Source organism: Apteryx rowi, unplaced genomic scaffold, assembly GCF_003343035.1.
Source record: "Apteryx rowi isolate R43461 unplaced genomic scaffold, aptRow1 scaffold_318, whole genome shotgun sequence".
NCBI classification, from domain to species: Eukaryota; Metazoa; Chordata; class Aves; order Apterygiformes; family Apterygidae; genus Apteryx; species Apteryx rowi.
Window position 1 is genome coordinate 885,949 of NW_020449619.1, and position 16,314 is coordinate 902,262.

The 16,314-nt window shown below is 37.3% G+C and overlaps 1 protein-coding gene across 6 annotated transcripts in view; it reads right to left on the reverse strand.

Moving 5' to 3' along the window:
• Positions 1–1,332: 1,332 nt before the first annotated feature.
• RBL1 (RB transcriptional corepressor like 1) overlaps positions 1,333–16,314 on the reverse strand; it is a 28,374-nt gene continuing 13,392 nt past the window's right edge. For 2 of the 6 annotated variants that reach the window (XM_026070731.1, XM_026070729.1), the window contains 10 exons: positions 14,577–14,741; positions 14,268–14,403; positions 12,137–12,403; positions 11,011–11,189; positions 9,132–9,308; positions 7,137–7,208; positions 6,869–6,953; positions 4,658–4,821; positions 4,040–4,204; positions 1,333–3,767 (listed from right to left, as the gene is read on the reverse strand). In XM_026070731.1, the coding sequence (XP_025926516.1) occupies positions 3,597–3,767; positions 4,040–4,204; positions 4,658–4,821; positions 6,869–6,953; positions 7,137–7,208; positions 9,132–9,308; positions 11,011–11,189; positions 12,137–12,403; positions 14,268–14,403; positions 14,577–14,741 (1,581 nt within the window). In that variant the 3' untranslated portion in view covers positions 1,333–3,596. The other 4 variants (XM_026070730.1, XM_026070732.1, XM_026070734.1 and 1 more) reach the window with 4 other exon arrangements.

Sequence of the window (16,314 nt, forward strand, 5' to 3'; positions counted from 1 at the left end):
AGACAGAATATATCAATTACAGGGCCAAACCCAACTTTCCTTGACTGTCGGGGGTGGGGGGAACCACTCCCAACCCCCTACTACAAGTCACAAGATAGAAACAAAAGACAGCTATTTCCTAACAAGAAACTAAATTAAAAAATTGATTTCAGTTCCCCACAGTGCTTAATTGCACTCTGACCACAAATTTTCTTGAGGCCACATCTTAGTACTCAACACTTGGAATGTGGCAACCTAATATTAACATACTGGTTATACATAAAGTGCTAGTAGATTTATCGTATTCTTCCTGGTAGTGTTAATAACTCTTCTTCTAACTCTCTGGAATGCTGATCTGTAGTAAACATGGAAGCGCTGAACTCACTTTAAGCAGTGTTAAGGTGGTGATCTTTTTAGTTGGAGAATTAGTGAAAATCTGTTTGGCTGGGAAAAAAAAATGACCTAATAATAGAATGTGGTTTCCAAGACTTAGGTAAAACAGTCTTATTTCTCACCCTATACTGCCCAACTGTGATGATTTCCCCTCACTGGCAGTCTTATCTGCAAAAGAAATAAAGATAGTTTCTGATGATAAAAGCCAGACACATTTTCACAGCTATGCCCCTCAACATCACTTTTGGTTGGAAACTATGTTTAACAGAGTCTTTTAAAACTAAACCTTGACACTAAAGCTGTCGTGCAAAGTCATTAAAATGAATTTTTGCACAACCAAATCACCCCTCTTAAGAATTTTTTTTCTAGAGCAGGTGCACAACAAAAACTGATAAAAAGCTCTGAACACAAACTCTGAGCACTGAGTCCAAGCCAGCTTTAGGCACATTTATAGACACAAAACCAGCATAAAGCCTGCTGGTACAAATCTGAATATGTTCAGAACTGGTTTTAAATCAGTTTAAACTGTTGGGATCAGGGTAATCATAATCAATATTCTAACACAACATGGCTGCAGTACTGCAAGGTCAGGAACTATGAGTTCGCAATAATTTTAATGGTTCACTGTGCTGGAGTTATGCCTCCCTCATGTGGGCAGGATCATCTGTCACTGCAGGATTTTTGCCTTTTCAGTGTTTTTGGTTACTTCAGTGAATGTATTACTCACCTCTTCCTCCCAGAAACTATGACTGAAGTACAAACAGTACAGAAATCTCAGAAGGAAATCCAAGACAGATCAAATGAAAATTCAAAATGAAAGAAAATGAATTCAAACCAAAAAATCCAAAAGAAATTTGAGGAAGACAGAAAAGTGGAAAGAGTCTCTGACAGTACTGAAAATGCAGACAGAAGGCACCGTTTAATGAATTACCACAGGTAACTGAGCAACACAGGTTAAAACATTTTTAGAAATTGTTTATTACAAAATACATATTTACATGTGAAGGCACTTTTAAACCGTTACAAAATTGTCACATAAGCTGTTAGTTATTTTAGTCATTTAGCAATTCCAAAAAATACTTCTTTCTATTAGCACCTAAAAAGGGCCAAATCTAATATGAAAAAAACTGAACTGCACCCAGTTGTTGTACATTAATTTTTCTAATGAAAAAACAGTATGTCTAATGACAACTAATAAGAATTTCATCACCATCATTTTTCTACAATTTCAGAGAACACCAGAACAGTATGGTGAGCATATACATAAGGAAGAAAAAAGATCTGCACATGATGTTAAACTAAAACCAAATCAACTAAGTTCTCATGATGCAATATTGCTAAAAGACTTAGGTTGTTAAGGCTGATCTTAACCACATCATCCAGAAAGTCTGCAGCCCTCCATGCAAATAACACAGACTCTGCATAAGGCTAAATCAAGATTCCCCATTTCCTCCCCAGAACACAGGAGGCTTTTCGGGACTGAATTATGACTATAACCAGTGTATAACAGCACTGGTGAACAAATGAGGACGGAAAGGTTGCTTTCCTTGTGCTTTTTATCTCAAGATCTGGAGCCAAATATTCAAACTGAATAAAGGAACTCAACAGAATAATCTACATTAAACCTAGTGTATTGTGTAGCTGCTTCCTCTTACTGCAGCTCTTCATGGTCAAAAAGATAAACACCCTTTTCCAAATCTATCAAAATCAAAGAGTTAAGTAATTAATAATTCAAAAATTAATTACAGCATTTGTAAACTGTCTCATGTACACCTTTAAATACATTTTTCCTACATCATGGCTGGCCAGATTCATTAGCTGAGACTGCATCTGAGATCATAAAAATATTTTCCATTGAACCGAGGCACAGCAGATCTATTGGCACATATTAAACGAACCAAACAACAAAGTGAACAGACCTCTTTAAACAAGTCCTATGTAATTGTTAAAAAATTTTTAGTATAATATACATGCACAGAATTGAAAAATACAGTGCTGAGAAGTTTCTGTATGGCTCTAATCTTAAATGCAATTATGATATAAGATCAAACTACTGATATACAGTAATAAACAAACCTTGACTTTTCTCCATTTTGGTAAAATAAACCCTATCAAATCCCTCAGCAAAAACAACTTAGAATTAGATGCTGGAATTTATAAATTTCCAATGAATCTACACCTTTAATAGCTATAAAAATCACATATACAAACATGCCTTATCTGATCGGGCTTACATTCAGTGTAGATACTACACAACAAGAGACTAAAGTCTTCAGGAAAAAATAAAATTAAGAGATACAATTTGTTAAATGAATTTGCACATTAGAACAGCTGTAAGTTGGCCAAAGCCCAAATTATTTTGAACTGTAACCGTCCAGTACTTTTTCACAGTTAAGACAAAATACGTATGAACAGCTTGTACAGCAGGACTGCACTGAAGCTTCCAACTGGAAAGGAGCAGCTCCCATGGCAGCATTCACTGGCTCTGAAGAAAGATAATTCAGACTAACTGAAACGTATCTCAGTGCTTTAACAGGCACCAGTGTCCCATTTATGCCACTGCTGTTCATACTTTGTGTTTTTTGCCTTACTGTAAAAGCTGTCTGATCCATGTCATAACGATCAACTTTGCTGAAGTTCTGAGAGGAGATGGAGCACAGCACATGAAGTCATACAGTTCAAAGCTGTTTAAACCTCTTACTGAGGTTAAATGATGTTTGTTCTCCACTCCATTTACTTCACATTAAAATAATGCATAAAATTCCACACTCTCTTAAAATAAGGCACTTTTAAAGCTTCTTCCCCAAACAAATACCAAAAGCTTGAGAAAATTAACTGACTTCACTTATTTCCTGAATGTCCTTATTCCAAAAATAAAACCACTGTTATTAGAGGCTGAGTCACACTCAGAACTCAGATGCTCTAAATTAGGCTAGAAAACATCCAACACAGCTTTCTATAGATCAGTCTTTTGCTAAAACAGCTCAAAGTAACTTCTAAACACAGAACGATCTTTGGGAATAAAAATAAAGATCATACTTATTCTCTGCCATTTACTACTTAAGCCTTCCTTTTTGCATCCTGTGGAAGTCAGGCAACAGTTCAACGTTAAAAAAAAATTTGGCAGCTGTCTGCATACAACATGGCTGAAAAACAAGAAATAAATAGCACAAGAGCTGTATTAAACTCCACAGCTTTTAAGATCCCATAGAAAACTGGCGGTTTTAATGATTTGCTCTTTCACTGACAACATCCTGGAGACGCTTAAGTAGAACGTCATCATTTTCCTGGCAGAGTCGTTTTGTAGGGGACTCAGTGTCACTATCAATTGTTATCGCTCGTTTCTTACTTCTTTGTTCACCTTGTTTTATCATATTGTTGATGTCCTTCAAACTCTGTGATTAAGAAAAAATTTAAAATCAAAAGAAGTATCATGAGTTACTGCATTTCAAATTTGCTTTGATTTCAGTTATCTGAGAACCAAAAAGCTACTATTTTGAACCTCTTTGCTAATCAAGTGAAGAATCCCAAATAAAAAATTCTACCCCTCAGCACAAACTGAGAAACCAGTTCAAAGAATCCTCACTGCATTAGAACACTTTCTCACCATGAGATTACAGCTTATCCCTCTCCCAAATTTACCCCTTTCAACCTTTTTGTTTTCTACCTTGGAAGGGCTCCCATTAAATTTATACAGTAGAGCAGTTCGAGGGGTCAAGCAGGCACCGTTCTTGTGAGGTGAAACGTAAACAGAGTGCTGTTGAGATATCCGCCGAGGAGATACCGGCTGTTGCTTAATACTCGGGAACGGAGACAAGGGAGGGGCTTCTATCTGAAAGAGGCCAAATTTGCGTAGAAGCTAAATCAGAAAATATTTAAAGAACAGTAACTTCAGAGAAAGGTAAGATGACACACTTCCAGGTTTTCTGTTGAATATTTTATCCGGTAGTACTTAATGAATTGAGCAAGTGCCTGCCAACTCACAGAACAAATTTATTTCCCACATGCTTTACACAGACGCTACACAGGCACTTCAGCAAAGGGGCATTGCATCAATATGAGAAGCTGAAAACGGAGTTATAAACTGAATTGCATCTGACAGTTTGTCCTCTTGAAAGGCTGTTAAAGCAAGTCCTCATACCAGTACCTATAACTATTTGACTTCTGTAATCATGCCAGTGGAACAACAAAACAAAATTAACAAAATATTTTTAACTGGCAGTAAGATTACTTCATCTCTGTGATCTTTATTAGATAGAACAAAATTCTAAAATATTTTACTTACTACATGATCCTGGTTTGTGATATCGTACTTCAGTGCAAATGATTTTACTCTTCCTACATAGACTGCATTGTAAAATTTGATAAGATCACCTCTCTCCTCTGTTCCTGACTCACTGGAGTTCTCTGTTGCAGATCTTGATGAGGAACAAGTTTTCATAGATGTGTCTAACAATAAGAGAGAGCTTCAGATTTCAAGAACATAGTATCAGCAAACTGAGTTCTTCAGATTCAGATTTATAATATCCAACTGACAAGAACTCATTCATAAATTCACCAATTAATAAGATGAATTAAATAAGTGTGCTTCAGACAAGATCAGGGTGCACTGTTGGTGGTTATGAACACTAGAAGGAACTGCAAATCACTGGTATAGGAGGCTAATGGATTATGACAAAAAGGCTAACGTAAATCTTTCCTTATAATAGTAAAACAGAACTATAGCAAACCCCCCCCCTAAAAACACAACAAAAAAACTCCCCACCAACATAGCATTATTGCCCCCTTTTTCCATGCTTTTTGTGGGGGGTGGAAGTTGTACTAAGTCTTATTTTGCTCACTTACATTGTTTAGGCAACAATCCAGGTACAGCAGTAATCAAACTAGTCAAGATCTAGAACAATTTTAAGGTGGTCAGAACTGCCAGACTGCAGACCTTGACTTCTCCAACACTCTCCACATGCTACACAAACTCACAGCAAACTAACAAGTTTTAAGCAGTCCAACAACTTCCAAGTTTTCCAGGCAAAGCTTCCAGTGATCAGCTGGAAAAGAATAGCTTCGTACTCAACTCATGTCTCTACCACAAGGAAGCCATAACACCGCTTGTTCAGGCATATAACTAAGCGGAAAAAACTACAGCTACACAAGTATATTACTGTTACTATGTACTCTCTCACTTACGGAATAGCACTACTGAATACTACAGAGGATGAAACATAGAAGGTTTTGTTTACTACCAAGCAAAATAAGTATCTTTCAAGGGAACAAAGAATAAAGCCTTTTGCAATCACTGCAACACAAGACAAATATCAAAAACTTCAGTGGATACAAATGAGCATAATTCCTTAATATGCCTGCCTTTAATCACAACACAAATGTTCCTATAAGTTGATGTCAAAAGAACACGGGTTAACACTAGATAAAGGATAAAACACTCTTAATGAAGAAAAAGTCTGGCAGGAGAAGGAACTAAAGAACTTTGTAATCAAGCAAATTTGCTAGGCAAAATGTGGGAGCCCAGTGCCACTTCAGATGCCCCAAGACATCCAAGAATCGTGGAGCTGCTAGACTGGATGCTGAACCTACAAGAGATCAGCACCTTCCTGGACCCAAGTGAAATATTCTAGGGTATTTAAAAATGGCATTAATACTTGTTCAAGCAATTGAATCCCACCCACAGTGGAAGTTTCGCATACAAAACAGCCTTCTAACTTTCTGCATGCGTCCTGGTCCCCGATCCGTTCTGCTCATGGGTTCACACACGGGCTTGTGGTTTCTCAGTTTCCTGACCTTTTCCAAGGGTAAGACAAGTCACAACAGGTATGGCACAATTTTTATGCTTTGCTCAAATCCCACTCATATCCCTTTATTCTCTAACCCAGAGCAAAGATAAAATATCAACTATTTAGAAGAAATCTGAATATATGAAAATGGTGGTCCAAAAGAGCATACCTAATGGCCTAATGCTCATCAGAAAGAAAGTAACTGCTCAGGCATTTATATACCCCTAACAAGCGAAAAAGGAAGATGAAATGACTAAGACTGACTGATGATTTCCTAAGCAAGTTCCCCCTACTTAAGCCTTCAGAATAGGTGATAACATAAATCCATATTAGGAAAAAAATCTGTCAGAATACTTTGGGTACTATTCATCTTTCCTTGTTAACTGGTACTGCTGTCCAAGAAGAACTACAATATCACTGCCACACTCAGGCACACACTAAGGAAACACTTCAACCTCAAGTTACCAAAGCTAAGAAAAAAATTAAACAAACATTTATTCCAAGTGGGAAGTACATTTTCCATGCCCTAACACAGAGAATAGCTGTTGACGAGACTGTTTGTTTTTTCAACAATGTTGTTTTCCAATACATTTAAAACCATAAAACATGCTTCCCTTCTCCTTACAAGAGCATTCCTTACTGCTTGACCATTCAGTTCTTTTAAAGCATGCAAGTACATTTTTAAAAACAGACTACTTTGCTGTACTCACCATCTGTCATTTCTACATCTTGGTTTGCATTTTTGTCCAATAGAACATCTGCAGAAATATTTCTCAATAAGACACTCCTATAAACCTACAGGACATGGAGGGAAAAACACTGTTGTCAAGGAAAACAAGAAAGTAAAAAGATTAGATGAAATCCATCTGAGTAATTTTAACATTTAAAATGATTTGATTTCCTATGCTTAGCATAAACATTTGAAAAGCCACCTGTATCTGATATTTTTATAAAGGAAAGGCAGTATTATTTACTTACATGGCTGTTTGCTTGTGGCTGATTTCTGTAACTTTTCATTATGTCCTGAAAAGTTCTTTCCTCTTTGGTTACCTGGAAAAGAAAAAGCTATTCAAGATCAACTGCAAACTGTAGTTTTTTGTTTTTTTAAATAATAAATCACATGCAGGTTCTTATCTTTACTCTAAAAGACAGTACAGCCTCTACCACCCTTTATTTATTAAGCTTTTCTTACAAGAAAAATAGACAAAATACTGAAATTGGAGAAGATTACATTAGTTTTAAATTGCAAAAGAGGGCTTTTCCTCAAACTAGGACACTGTTTACGTGTAAATGCATAGCATGTGGAAAGACCACAGAGCTTTACCATATGGGGAATAGAAGCCAGTCAACGTGGGACCCTACTTCTTTTTCTCCTTCCATACAAGGGGGAGCATGGAAGAGCAGCTCATGTCAACTTCCATCTGACTGTTGTGGATGAGGAGCAGAGCATGAATGTTTAACTACTTTGCAATTCCATAATTCAGCTTGTGCAGGTTTGCTGTGATGTCCTAATATTTTAAGGGTATGCACAGAATCATGTCTTAGCTTGGAAGAGACTGCTGGAGGTCATTTTGTCCAAACTTCTCCTCAAAGCAGACTCAGGTCCAGTCTATTCAATTAGGTTCCCCCATATTGTTCTTTCATGAGCATTAATAAAAATACATTATTTTAAAACTCAGTTCTGGTGATGAGAATATGAACAAACAAGATTTTTTCTTGTTGAAGAATTCCTTGTTTCCTGTCTGAGCTAGTAAAGCCCTTTCTTGCTTATGATCTTAGGAATTATTCTTTTTCCAACTTTTCTTCCAGGGACACTAAGAGTTAAAGAAGGGAAATACTACAAAGTCAGAATAAATATTTGTGAATTTGAAAACTGGGCCCCTTAGCTTTTCTAACTAGAAAAATAGGAAATTCTGAACAAAACGTTATGCAGGTATACATACGCATGCCGTTTCAACTTTTTTTTATACTTCAAAACAGCTCATTTGTTACAGAACTTTGTTTTTAAGCCATGCATCTCCAATTTTAAAAACAGATGAGCAATAATTTTGCAGTAGGAGCCAGAAAGAACAAATCAAGGTCTCTGGCTAAACTGTCAGGTCTCACACTGCATGGGATACAATACTCTGAAGACAGAGTATTTTAAAAAATCTGGCAAGCTACATGATAATATATGGGAGCACTGACTATTCAAGAGTTGTGCTTTTCCACAGCTACCAGTAAGCAAGGTCAAACAAAGCTAAGCTTTAATGTGTGCTCATAGTTAAGAGCACAGGCAGTCACAATTTGAACATCAGTTCCTCTCTACAGATAACGCTTTTCTTCACTTTGTCTTTCTCAAAAAGAAAAGTCAATCCTTCTCCCATTATTAGAGTATAGCCTTGTCTGTACATCATTTTCCTGAATCTGCATCTGAATTAGACTTGATGGTCATTTTAACTATCTGTTCTGAAGTTTGAGTCAAATCAAAATTCCAGTTTCAAACTCCAACTTAATAGCATCTTAAATCAATACCAGCAACATATAACCTGCATATTCAAATGCTAAGAGATTTTGTAGAAAAAAAGCCTTTCCATTCACACGTAAGGATGCAAGATCTTGCAGATTTTTGTTTAGCACTTGCATAATTGTTTTATTGTGTATTTTTTCAGTTCAATTACATAGATCATGAGGGACACGAACAGGATAGTAGAAAACACAAGCATGATGCAGTAAGACCACACACTGCTTTGTCTACACTGACCAGCACTCAGAAAAAGAAGAGAAATTCACTCTCAACTCAGTGGCTGGTTGATGGGAACTTTTGAGATTATGAAAACAAGGAAAAAAGTAATGGGACTTCCTCCACTTTTTAGAGGGACCTTCCCTTCCAGTAATATGACATGAATAAAACAATCAGGTAGTAAACTGTAAACACAGTTTATATTTTCAGCTGAAGTAAAATTCCCTAAAGTTCTTAAGCCTACACATTACCTTTGCCATGATGTAAAAAGCACAGAGGAGTAGCTGGTCCAAGTGTCTGTCCTTCATCAGATCTGTGCAATGAACCAATGTGAATTCAAAACAAGTCCATATCTTCCTGCGCAAGTCATTGGAAACATCCAGTTTTAAGCACAGATCACGTAAGCGCACACTTGCCAAATGATACACCTAGAAGGAAAAGATACACAGTTAAAAGTCAAGGCAATGAGCTTACCCCAGTCTGCAAAAATCTTCACTTGAGTAGAGCTGTTGAACTTGTATACTTTATTTCAGCAAAATTTCCCTCTGCCCAAGACAGGTCTTCAAGTACTAAGTTGTCAACTCTGTTCAAATGCTGGCTTTCTAACATCAAATCTGACTAAAAACGTTATGACTATTGCTCCTACACCATATCAGTTATGAACTATAATAGCAGAAAATTTGGGAGATATTTCAATTATGATCAAATACAGTTCTAAATCAGCAAGCTGTCAGATTTTTTTTTTTCCTTTTTGGTTATGAAAAATCTTTCTTGAAACCTGAAATAATGAAGGCAAGTGCAACATTCTTGAAGTTCTCATTCTTCAGAGGTTTTCACTTCATCGGTGAAAATTAGACATACAAATTATTTATGCTGGAAAGCAGGAAGCGTTCATTTTCTGTTACATGCTTCAATGAACAGGAACAAGACAGGAAAGAAGGGAAAAATTATCATTTTGAATACGATTATCATTGTAACTGGAAGGTCAAAATTTCCTTACAGACAGATTTAGGTAAAGATACGAGCTCTCCTTCATAACTAAGAGCAGTGTTGCCTACTCCTTAGTTTGTCAAATATATTTGACACAGCTGAAATATCATTTCCCAACTGAGCAAAGATTCTAATAAGCAATCCAAGTTCACACCTAGCTGCTTGCACATCAATAAAAATAAATAAATAAATAAATAAAGGGGGAGAGAGAGAGAGAGAGAGATTGAAACAAATTGTCACTGTTGAAATTAAAGAACCAAAAGTTCAGACAGAGGATATGACTTACAAGTTTTTCTAGGAATGAGTTTCTGTATTTAGATTTATAGCTTGTTCAGAATAGATTGCTGTAGGTTTAAAATACAGATACCATAGTGGCAAAACCCTCCAAAAATAAACTTTTCTCTGATAGGAAATAAATAGCAAAAAAAGAAAACGTCCTACGTTTTGCGATATAGGCACATATTCTTCAGAGGTGTTCAGGCAAGTTCCTCTCTCCTCCCCCAAAAGACCCCTCACACACTCCACATGGAAGGCAAGCAAGTAGGAACAAGGAATTTGAAGTTTCTCTGAAGCATTTAGTTCTTACCCTACCCCTCAAATCCCTTCATCAATTCAAGAATGAAGTTCCTTCTTTCTAGTAATTTTTAGATAGCCGTGTTATCCATCACTGCTTTCTGAAGCCCCATACCAGCAAGATCAGCACCTACGGGGAGACCTCAGAAAGTCACTAACAAGGGAACCTTCAGATACGGGATCCAAAACAGCGTGGTTCTGAACGAGCACGACATAGGAGGATAATCTCATTTTTGACATGTCTAACCCTTGCAAATGTGGGAGGCAATAAAAATAGATATGGGAATTAAAAACTACCAGTGTTTTCTAGGTACAAAAACCATTGCTAACTGAAAAAGATGAAATGCTTATCTCTTATGGGGTTAGTTTGAGGAGCAGGAAAATCAGATTCTTTGCAACACTTCAGAAACTGACATCCTTTCCCTTCTCCTCCCAATTTTATGAGAGTTGTACATGCCAAAGGGAAGGTATCCGAAGACTGAAAGGTAATGAAAACTGCTCAGGGGGATAAGCTGCCATATAGCCACGAGAAAAAGTAAAGCTCGACTTCCTAACAAAGGCACTTACCTTTCTGTAAAACAGTGCCAAGGATCCTGTTTTCTTTGGTTTGCTTCCTGATGACAGATGTACTTCGTGCACTTGATTCACCTGAGGCTGGCTGGGAGCCTGAGCCTCCATTTTAGATGGCTGACCTAAATTCATTGAAATGGGTATCAATGTGATCCCACCCATCTCATTTGCAATACCTGGAGATAATATACACATCCAGAAATAAGCGGTTTGCTGCCACCATGTGCATAGTTAGATTACAAATCCTAAATTCATTCACAAACATTCCACACTGAAGATACATTATCCTTCTGAACTGGATGCTAGAGACGCTTTGTCCTTCAGAGTATTCAGAAATGATCAAAAAGTACATTTCTGATAACTTAAAAGAAGAAATGATTATTCACATTCATGTCTAAAACTATCCAAAAGTACAGCATTCACAGGAAATTCACAGAAAACTTCTGTAATAGTGTTCCACTCTTTTGGGAGTGGATGGGTGTTTCTGTTCTGTTTTGGATTACTTTGCAAACTTGACACCATATTAAGGACAGTCCACAAGATTAGTTTCCTTAGTAGTCAAACCCTCTTGCTGAAAATCTCCTTCAACATGACAGTAGAGGTGGTTTTCTTTTCATTTTTATAGAAAAAGAACCATTTTTTAAATTGAAAAAGGCTATAAAATTAATTTCTTGTGTATCACCACCAGAAATACTCAAACATCTTTCAGCTTTAACAAAACCAAAAAAAGCCACTATTTTCCTAGTATTTATATACATAGCCCTTATCCAGAAATTTCAAAACCTTTTAATATTATAATAAAAATTAAGACAAATAGTGATGAATCACTGTTGAAGTTGAGAACTAAAGCCAAGCTTAATCTGTGATGAAGCATAACTGGAAGAAGCTCTACAACCTTCTTTGTGAGGACAAACCCCCAGGATGCTTGTCAGGCATCAGATCAAACTTTAGAATGAGATGCCAGTATATACTTGATCTCTCTCTCTTTCTCTCTCTCTCTTTTTTTTTTTTTAATGAGTAGTTTTCTTTTAAATGATACATTTTAAAATGCAAGTTTACTCTAACCAGATCTTCAGCACAAACAAAATATCTAGCACAGAAGGAAACCAGAAGGAATTCTTACCATGCAGTGGGATGGTAACCTTCTGTCCTGTTTTCCCTGCTACTGTAGCTGTTGTCATGGTCAGTACTGTTTGCCCAGGAGAAACTGAGACATTTTCAGCAACAATGCTTGAAGCTGGAGCAATTGTCAGCTTAGTTCCTTCAGTCAAAATCTTTTCCACCTGCATTTCTTTTGGGCTGTCATCTCCAAAGAGCCTTCTCTTAGCACTCCCAGCTGTAGGAGAACTATAGCGTTCATGAACAGAGATTGGTGACAATGGTTGCATGTCTAGCAAGCAAAGAAGGAGAAAAAAAAAGTTAAGTGCAGCAGCTTAAAAGGAACACTTCTCCACATGAGGTGAAAAGACTAACTTGTCAAACTACAAAAACAGAGTGTAAAAAGCCCCTTCTGATTAAGAAGTAATCTCACAGTTTACTGTTCCCAGGCAATATGAACAAAGACCTGTAGCCCTTTAACTATCTCCTTTTATTCTCTAGTCTTCTCGGGCAGCTCAGGTTATCAACATGAAAGACAAGAATAACCAAGTTAATTTGCAGAGAGCAAGCAGCAGCAGGGTTACAGATAGTTACTGTGGTCTGCTTAACAGATCACTAATGTTTGCCCTGAATACATTCCTCTAAAAGAATACTGACCTGGATACATCATCTTGAGTATATTCTAGCTTCTAAATCCTCTCTCTATACTAATCCTGACCAGAACCCTCCCTTCATATAACTCTGGCCCCCCCTCAAACTTTGCTGTTGCTTTCAAACGCTTACTTCATCAGTAAAACTAATGCATGCAATACTAATTGACAGGCTTCTCTTCCAATGCCCCCCCCCCCTTTTTTTTTGCGTTTCTGTTGTTCCTAGAAGTCCATAACTACCTGTGGGGGATACCGGTGACAGCAGCTTCTATTTCCCACAAAGCAGAAGCCTTCTGGATAACTGGCCAGGTGAAACTGATTGGAGACCTTACTTTCACACTGCCAGGATGGTTTTCTTAGTACCAAGGGCAAATAAAGATTTCCAACTCCCCTTTCCCCCCACCATTTTCCAGTTAAAGTTAGGAGCTGTCTTTGCACGCTATTAGCGCATCACACAGTCTCAGAGACTAACTATACTTTCCACCAACACAAAAAGAAAGTACACCTCTAATTAAAACTAGCGCTTTGCATTTCCACATACACAAACTGTTCTTTCTGATAAAGAGCATTTGATTCCAGAGTCTCACATACAAGATAAGGTCTCACTCCCCTCTACCCATACATGAGATACTGTCTCCAGGTTGCTTTGCCTTCTATCAAACAACTCACCACAACATCTACAGCAACTGCTTATATTCTAGTGCATTAGGAAAAGGATGTATTTTTAAAAAACAATCCCATAATGCAATTTGTCAGACAAACACAAAAGGAGTCAGCATCATAGCATCAGTCAGTCTACAGTGCACCAGCAAGAACCTACAGACTACTTCGCTGTTTGTGAAACAACGAAAGCAGCAGTTCCTTTTCAGTGTTTTTTTTCTTTGCAGGAAAGAGCAACGCAGTTCTTTGGAGGAAAACAGTATTGCCTGCCCAATTGCCCTCCATTATCTCCCTCCCCTCCTGCAAAAAAAGTTCTGTAGGAAGGAGGAAGAGATACACCTCTGTCACTCCAAGAAGGAAAGCAAGAGGTGACAATGGCAAACATCACTGGACTTGGGGGAAATAAAAGCAGAGACAGACACTTGGGTCTGAAGGATAAGAATAATGAGACTGCAACAGTAGTGAGACCTCTCAAAAATGCCAGAAACCACAAAGAGGAAGTTATACTAATAAAAAAAATGGTAATCTAAAAATCACAACAAGCTGGAAAAAAAAAAACAGCAAAGGACATGACACTGTCAGAGATGACAACACACCCCAAGAGTAAGGCACCCCTTGCATCAAAACAAAGGAAAATCCTGCTCCAGCGCAGAAATGAAGCATTATTACCAACGTCTGCTGCTAATAAAACACAGGAACGGTTTGACAGGATGCATCTAGACTGAAAGTCTTTCCATTTAGCAATGCTTAATTCTGATTCAGGATTGTTCTTTGTAATTCTAAAGTAGTCTTTAAAAAAATAAACAAACCCACACATTTAAAGTACATTAGAAACCTTGAACCTACCCCGTCTTAAACTCCCACCAAGATCTGTCCGGACCTCTTTTACTCGAGGATGAACTATAGGAGATATTGGCATCATAGGCAAATGCCCAAGCCCACTTCCTCCATTGCTTGCTTCAAAATTACTGGGAAATATTACCTGAGAAATAAGAAATGCCAGTGTAAGATAATAAATAGCTTTCCCTTCTTTGTCCCAATCTATTAATAAATGTTTTCTGCAGAAATTGTCCCATTTGAATGATTTGCTGTATAAAATGACAGTAATAAAAAAGGACATGAATTTGCTAATTAAAAAAAAAACAGCTAACATACTTCTTCACAGGTTGGGACCTTGTTTTCTGAAGCCTGGAGAGCATCCCAGAGTGCTGACTCTCGAGTCCAGGCTAGACTCTCGAGAATTTGTTCTTCAATGCTGTTGAGATGTTTCACCATGTCTCTGGAAAGACCTTCCTCAGACCGAATCAGTACTTCAATTACCTAACGGTAAGAAGGCACGCATAAAAAAAAAAAAACAAAGTTGCATCACTCATGCTTAACACCATCAAATCATTATTCATTTCAGGATCCTGTTCAAAACCTCTCTTTAGTGTAGAATGCTCCAGCTTCCTCCTCACATCTTAATCTTTCCAGCCGTTTTCTGATCCCTCTAAGCGATCCAGTTCACACCCTGATGCACCAACAGAACCTAGATTCTGCGAGTATAAAAGCACATTCTTCAAAGGCTCTGCCTTGAACATCTTCCCTGTATCAGTTTGCCTTACTGATTTTTCCTCTAACGTCAGATCTCAGCTGAAGGCCTTTACTCCTTTGTTCAAAATCTTTCTTTTCCATTTCAGTAACCCAAACTGTACATGTGCATGTCTATACCTGCACACAATTCAAAATATCTAGAAGACAGTATTAAGGTACATGAAATGGAAATGCTAAGTCCAAATATACACTTTCATTTCCTTTCAAGGTATGAATTCAAAAACTTTTTTTTACCTCCTCTCGCAAGGGCAGTCCAAGAGTTGAAAATGGACAGTGAACATCCTACCAATTCAGAACCACTCACTCCCAGGGTATTTTAAGGCCCTCTCTCACCATCACTAAGCATATACTGAATCAATAAACTGAGCACATGCAGTGCTCATTTTGCATATACAACACTTATACACTTATACACTTATCCAGGAAGATATAAGCAGATATATCTGCTTAAGTTGCGTACATGAGAGAACAGCTTTTATGCTTTCCCTCCTTTGAAAGAAGTGTCCTATAAGCCAAAAAGGTTGAAAAATGACTGTTTTAAAGGTTCATTTCAGAAAAGGTTAAACCCCTTAACATGTACAAATCAGTATCAATAATAGCTGAAAGGGCCCCTGAAATGTCATAATTCATCCCTACACTCCAATGCAAGATCCACTTTATCTATGTTATTTCTGATAGATGAATGTTCAGTCTGTTTTTATAAACCTTCAGTGATGGAAATGCCATATACTCCCTCCGTGACCTATTGAAGTATTCACCTAATTTTACTACAGGAACCAAGTGTCCAAAGAACAAAATTACAAGTGGCATAAGTGAAATGATAAATATTGGCTCTTTCATACAAGGTCTTCATGATGGTAACTTTTTGAAGTAAAAAGTGCCATAAAAACAGAACAGAAAAGAAAATGCAAATCAAATATAAATCTGTTCCACAAAGTTACGTCTGCAGAGAAAATGCCAGTGCATCTGCTACTGATCTAGGCTACCAATATCTGCAGCAATATTAACAGATTTGTTCCAGTTTCACTACTGCCTTGTATCTGAATCTTAAAGGTGGAGGAATGGAGAATAGGATATAAAACACAGGTTTCCCAAAGGATTCAATTATTTTTGGATATTATCCTCTAAACAGAACTCTCTGTTTCTAATGCTTTCAGGACTAACCACAGTAAGCTATTAGGTATCTAGTAAAAATTTCCAGGACCTATGCATAGGAGGCACATGAATAGGTGATAAAAGGATTAAACAAGTTAAGGAACAGAAAAGATATTNAAAAAAAACACACAACCCCCCCACCACC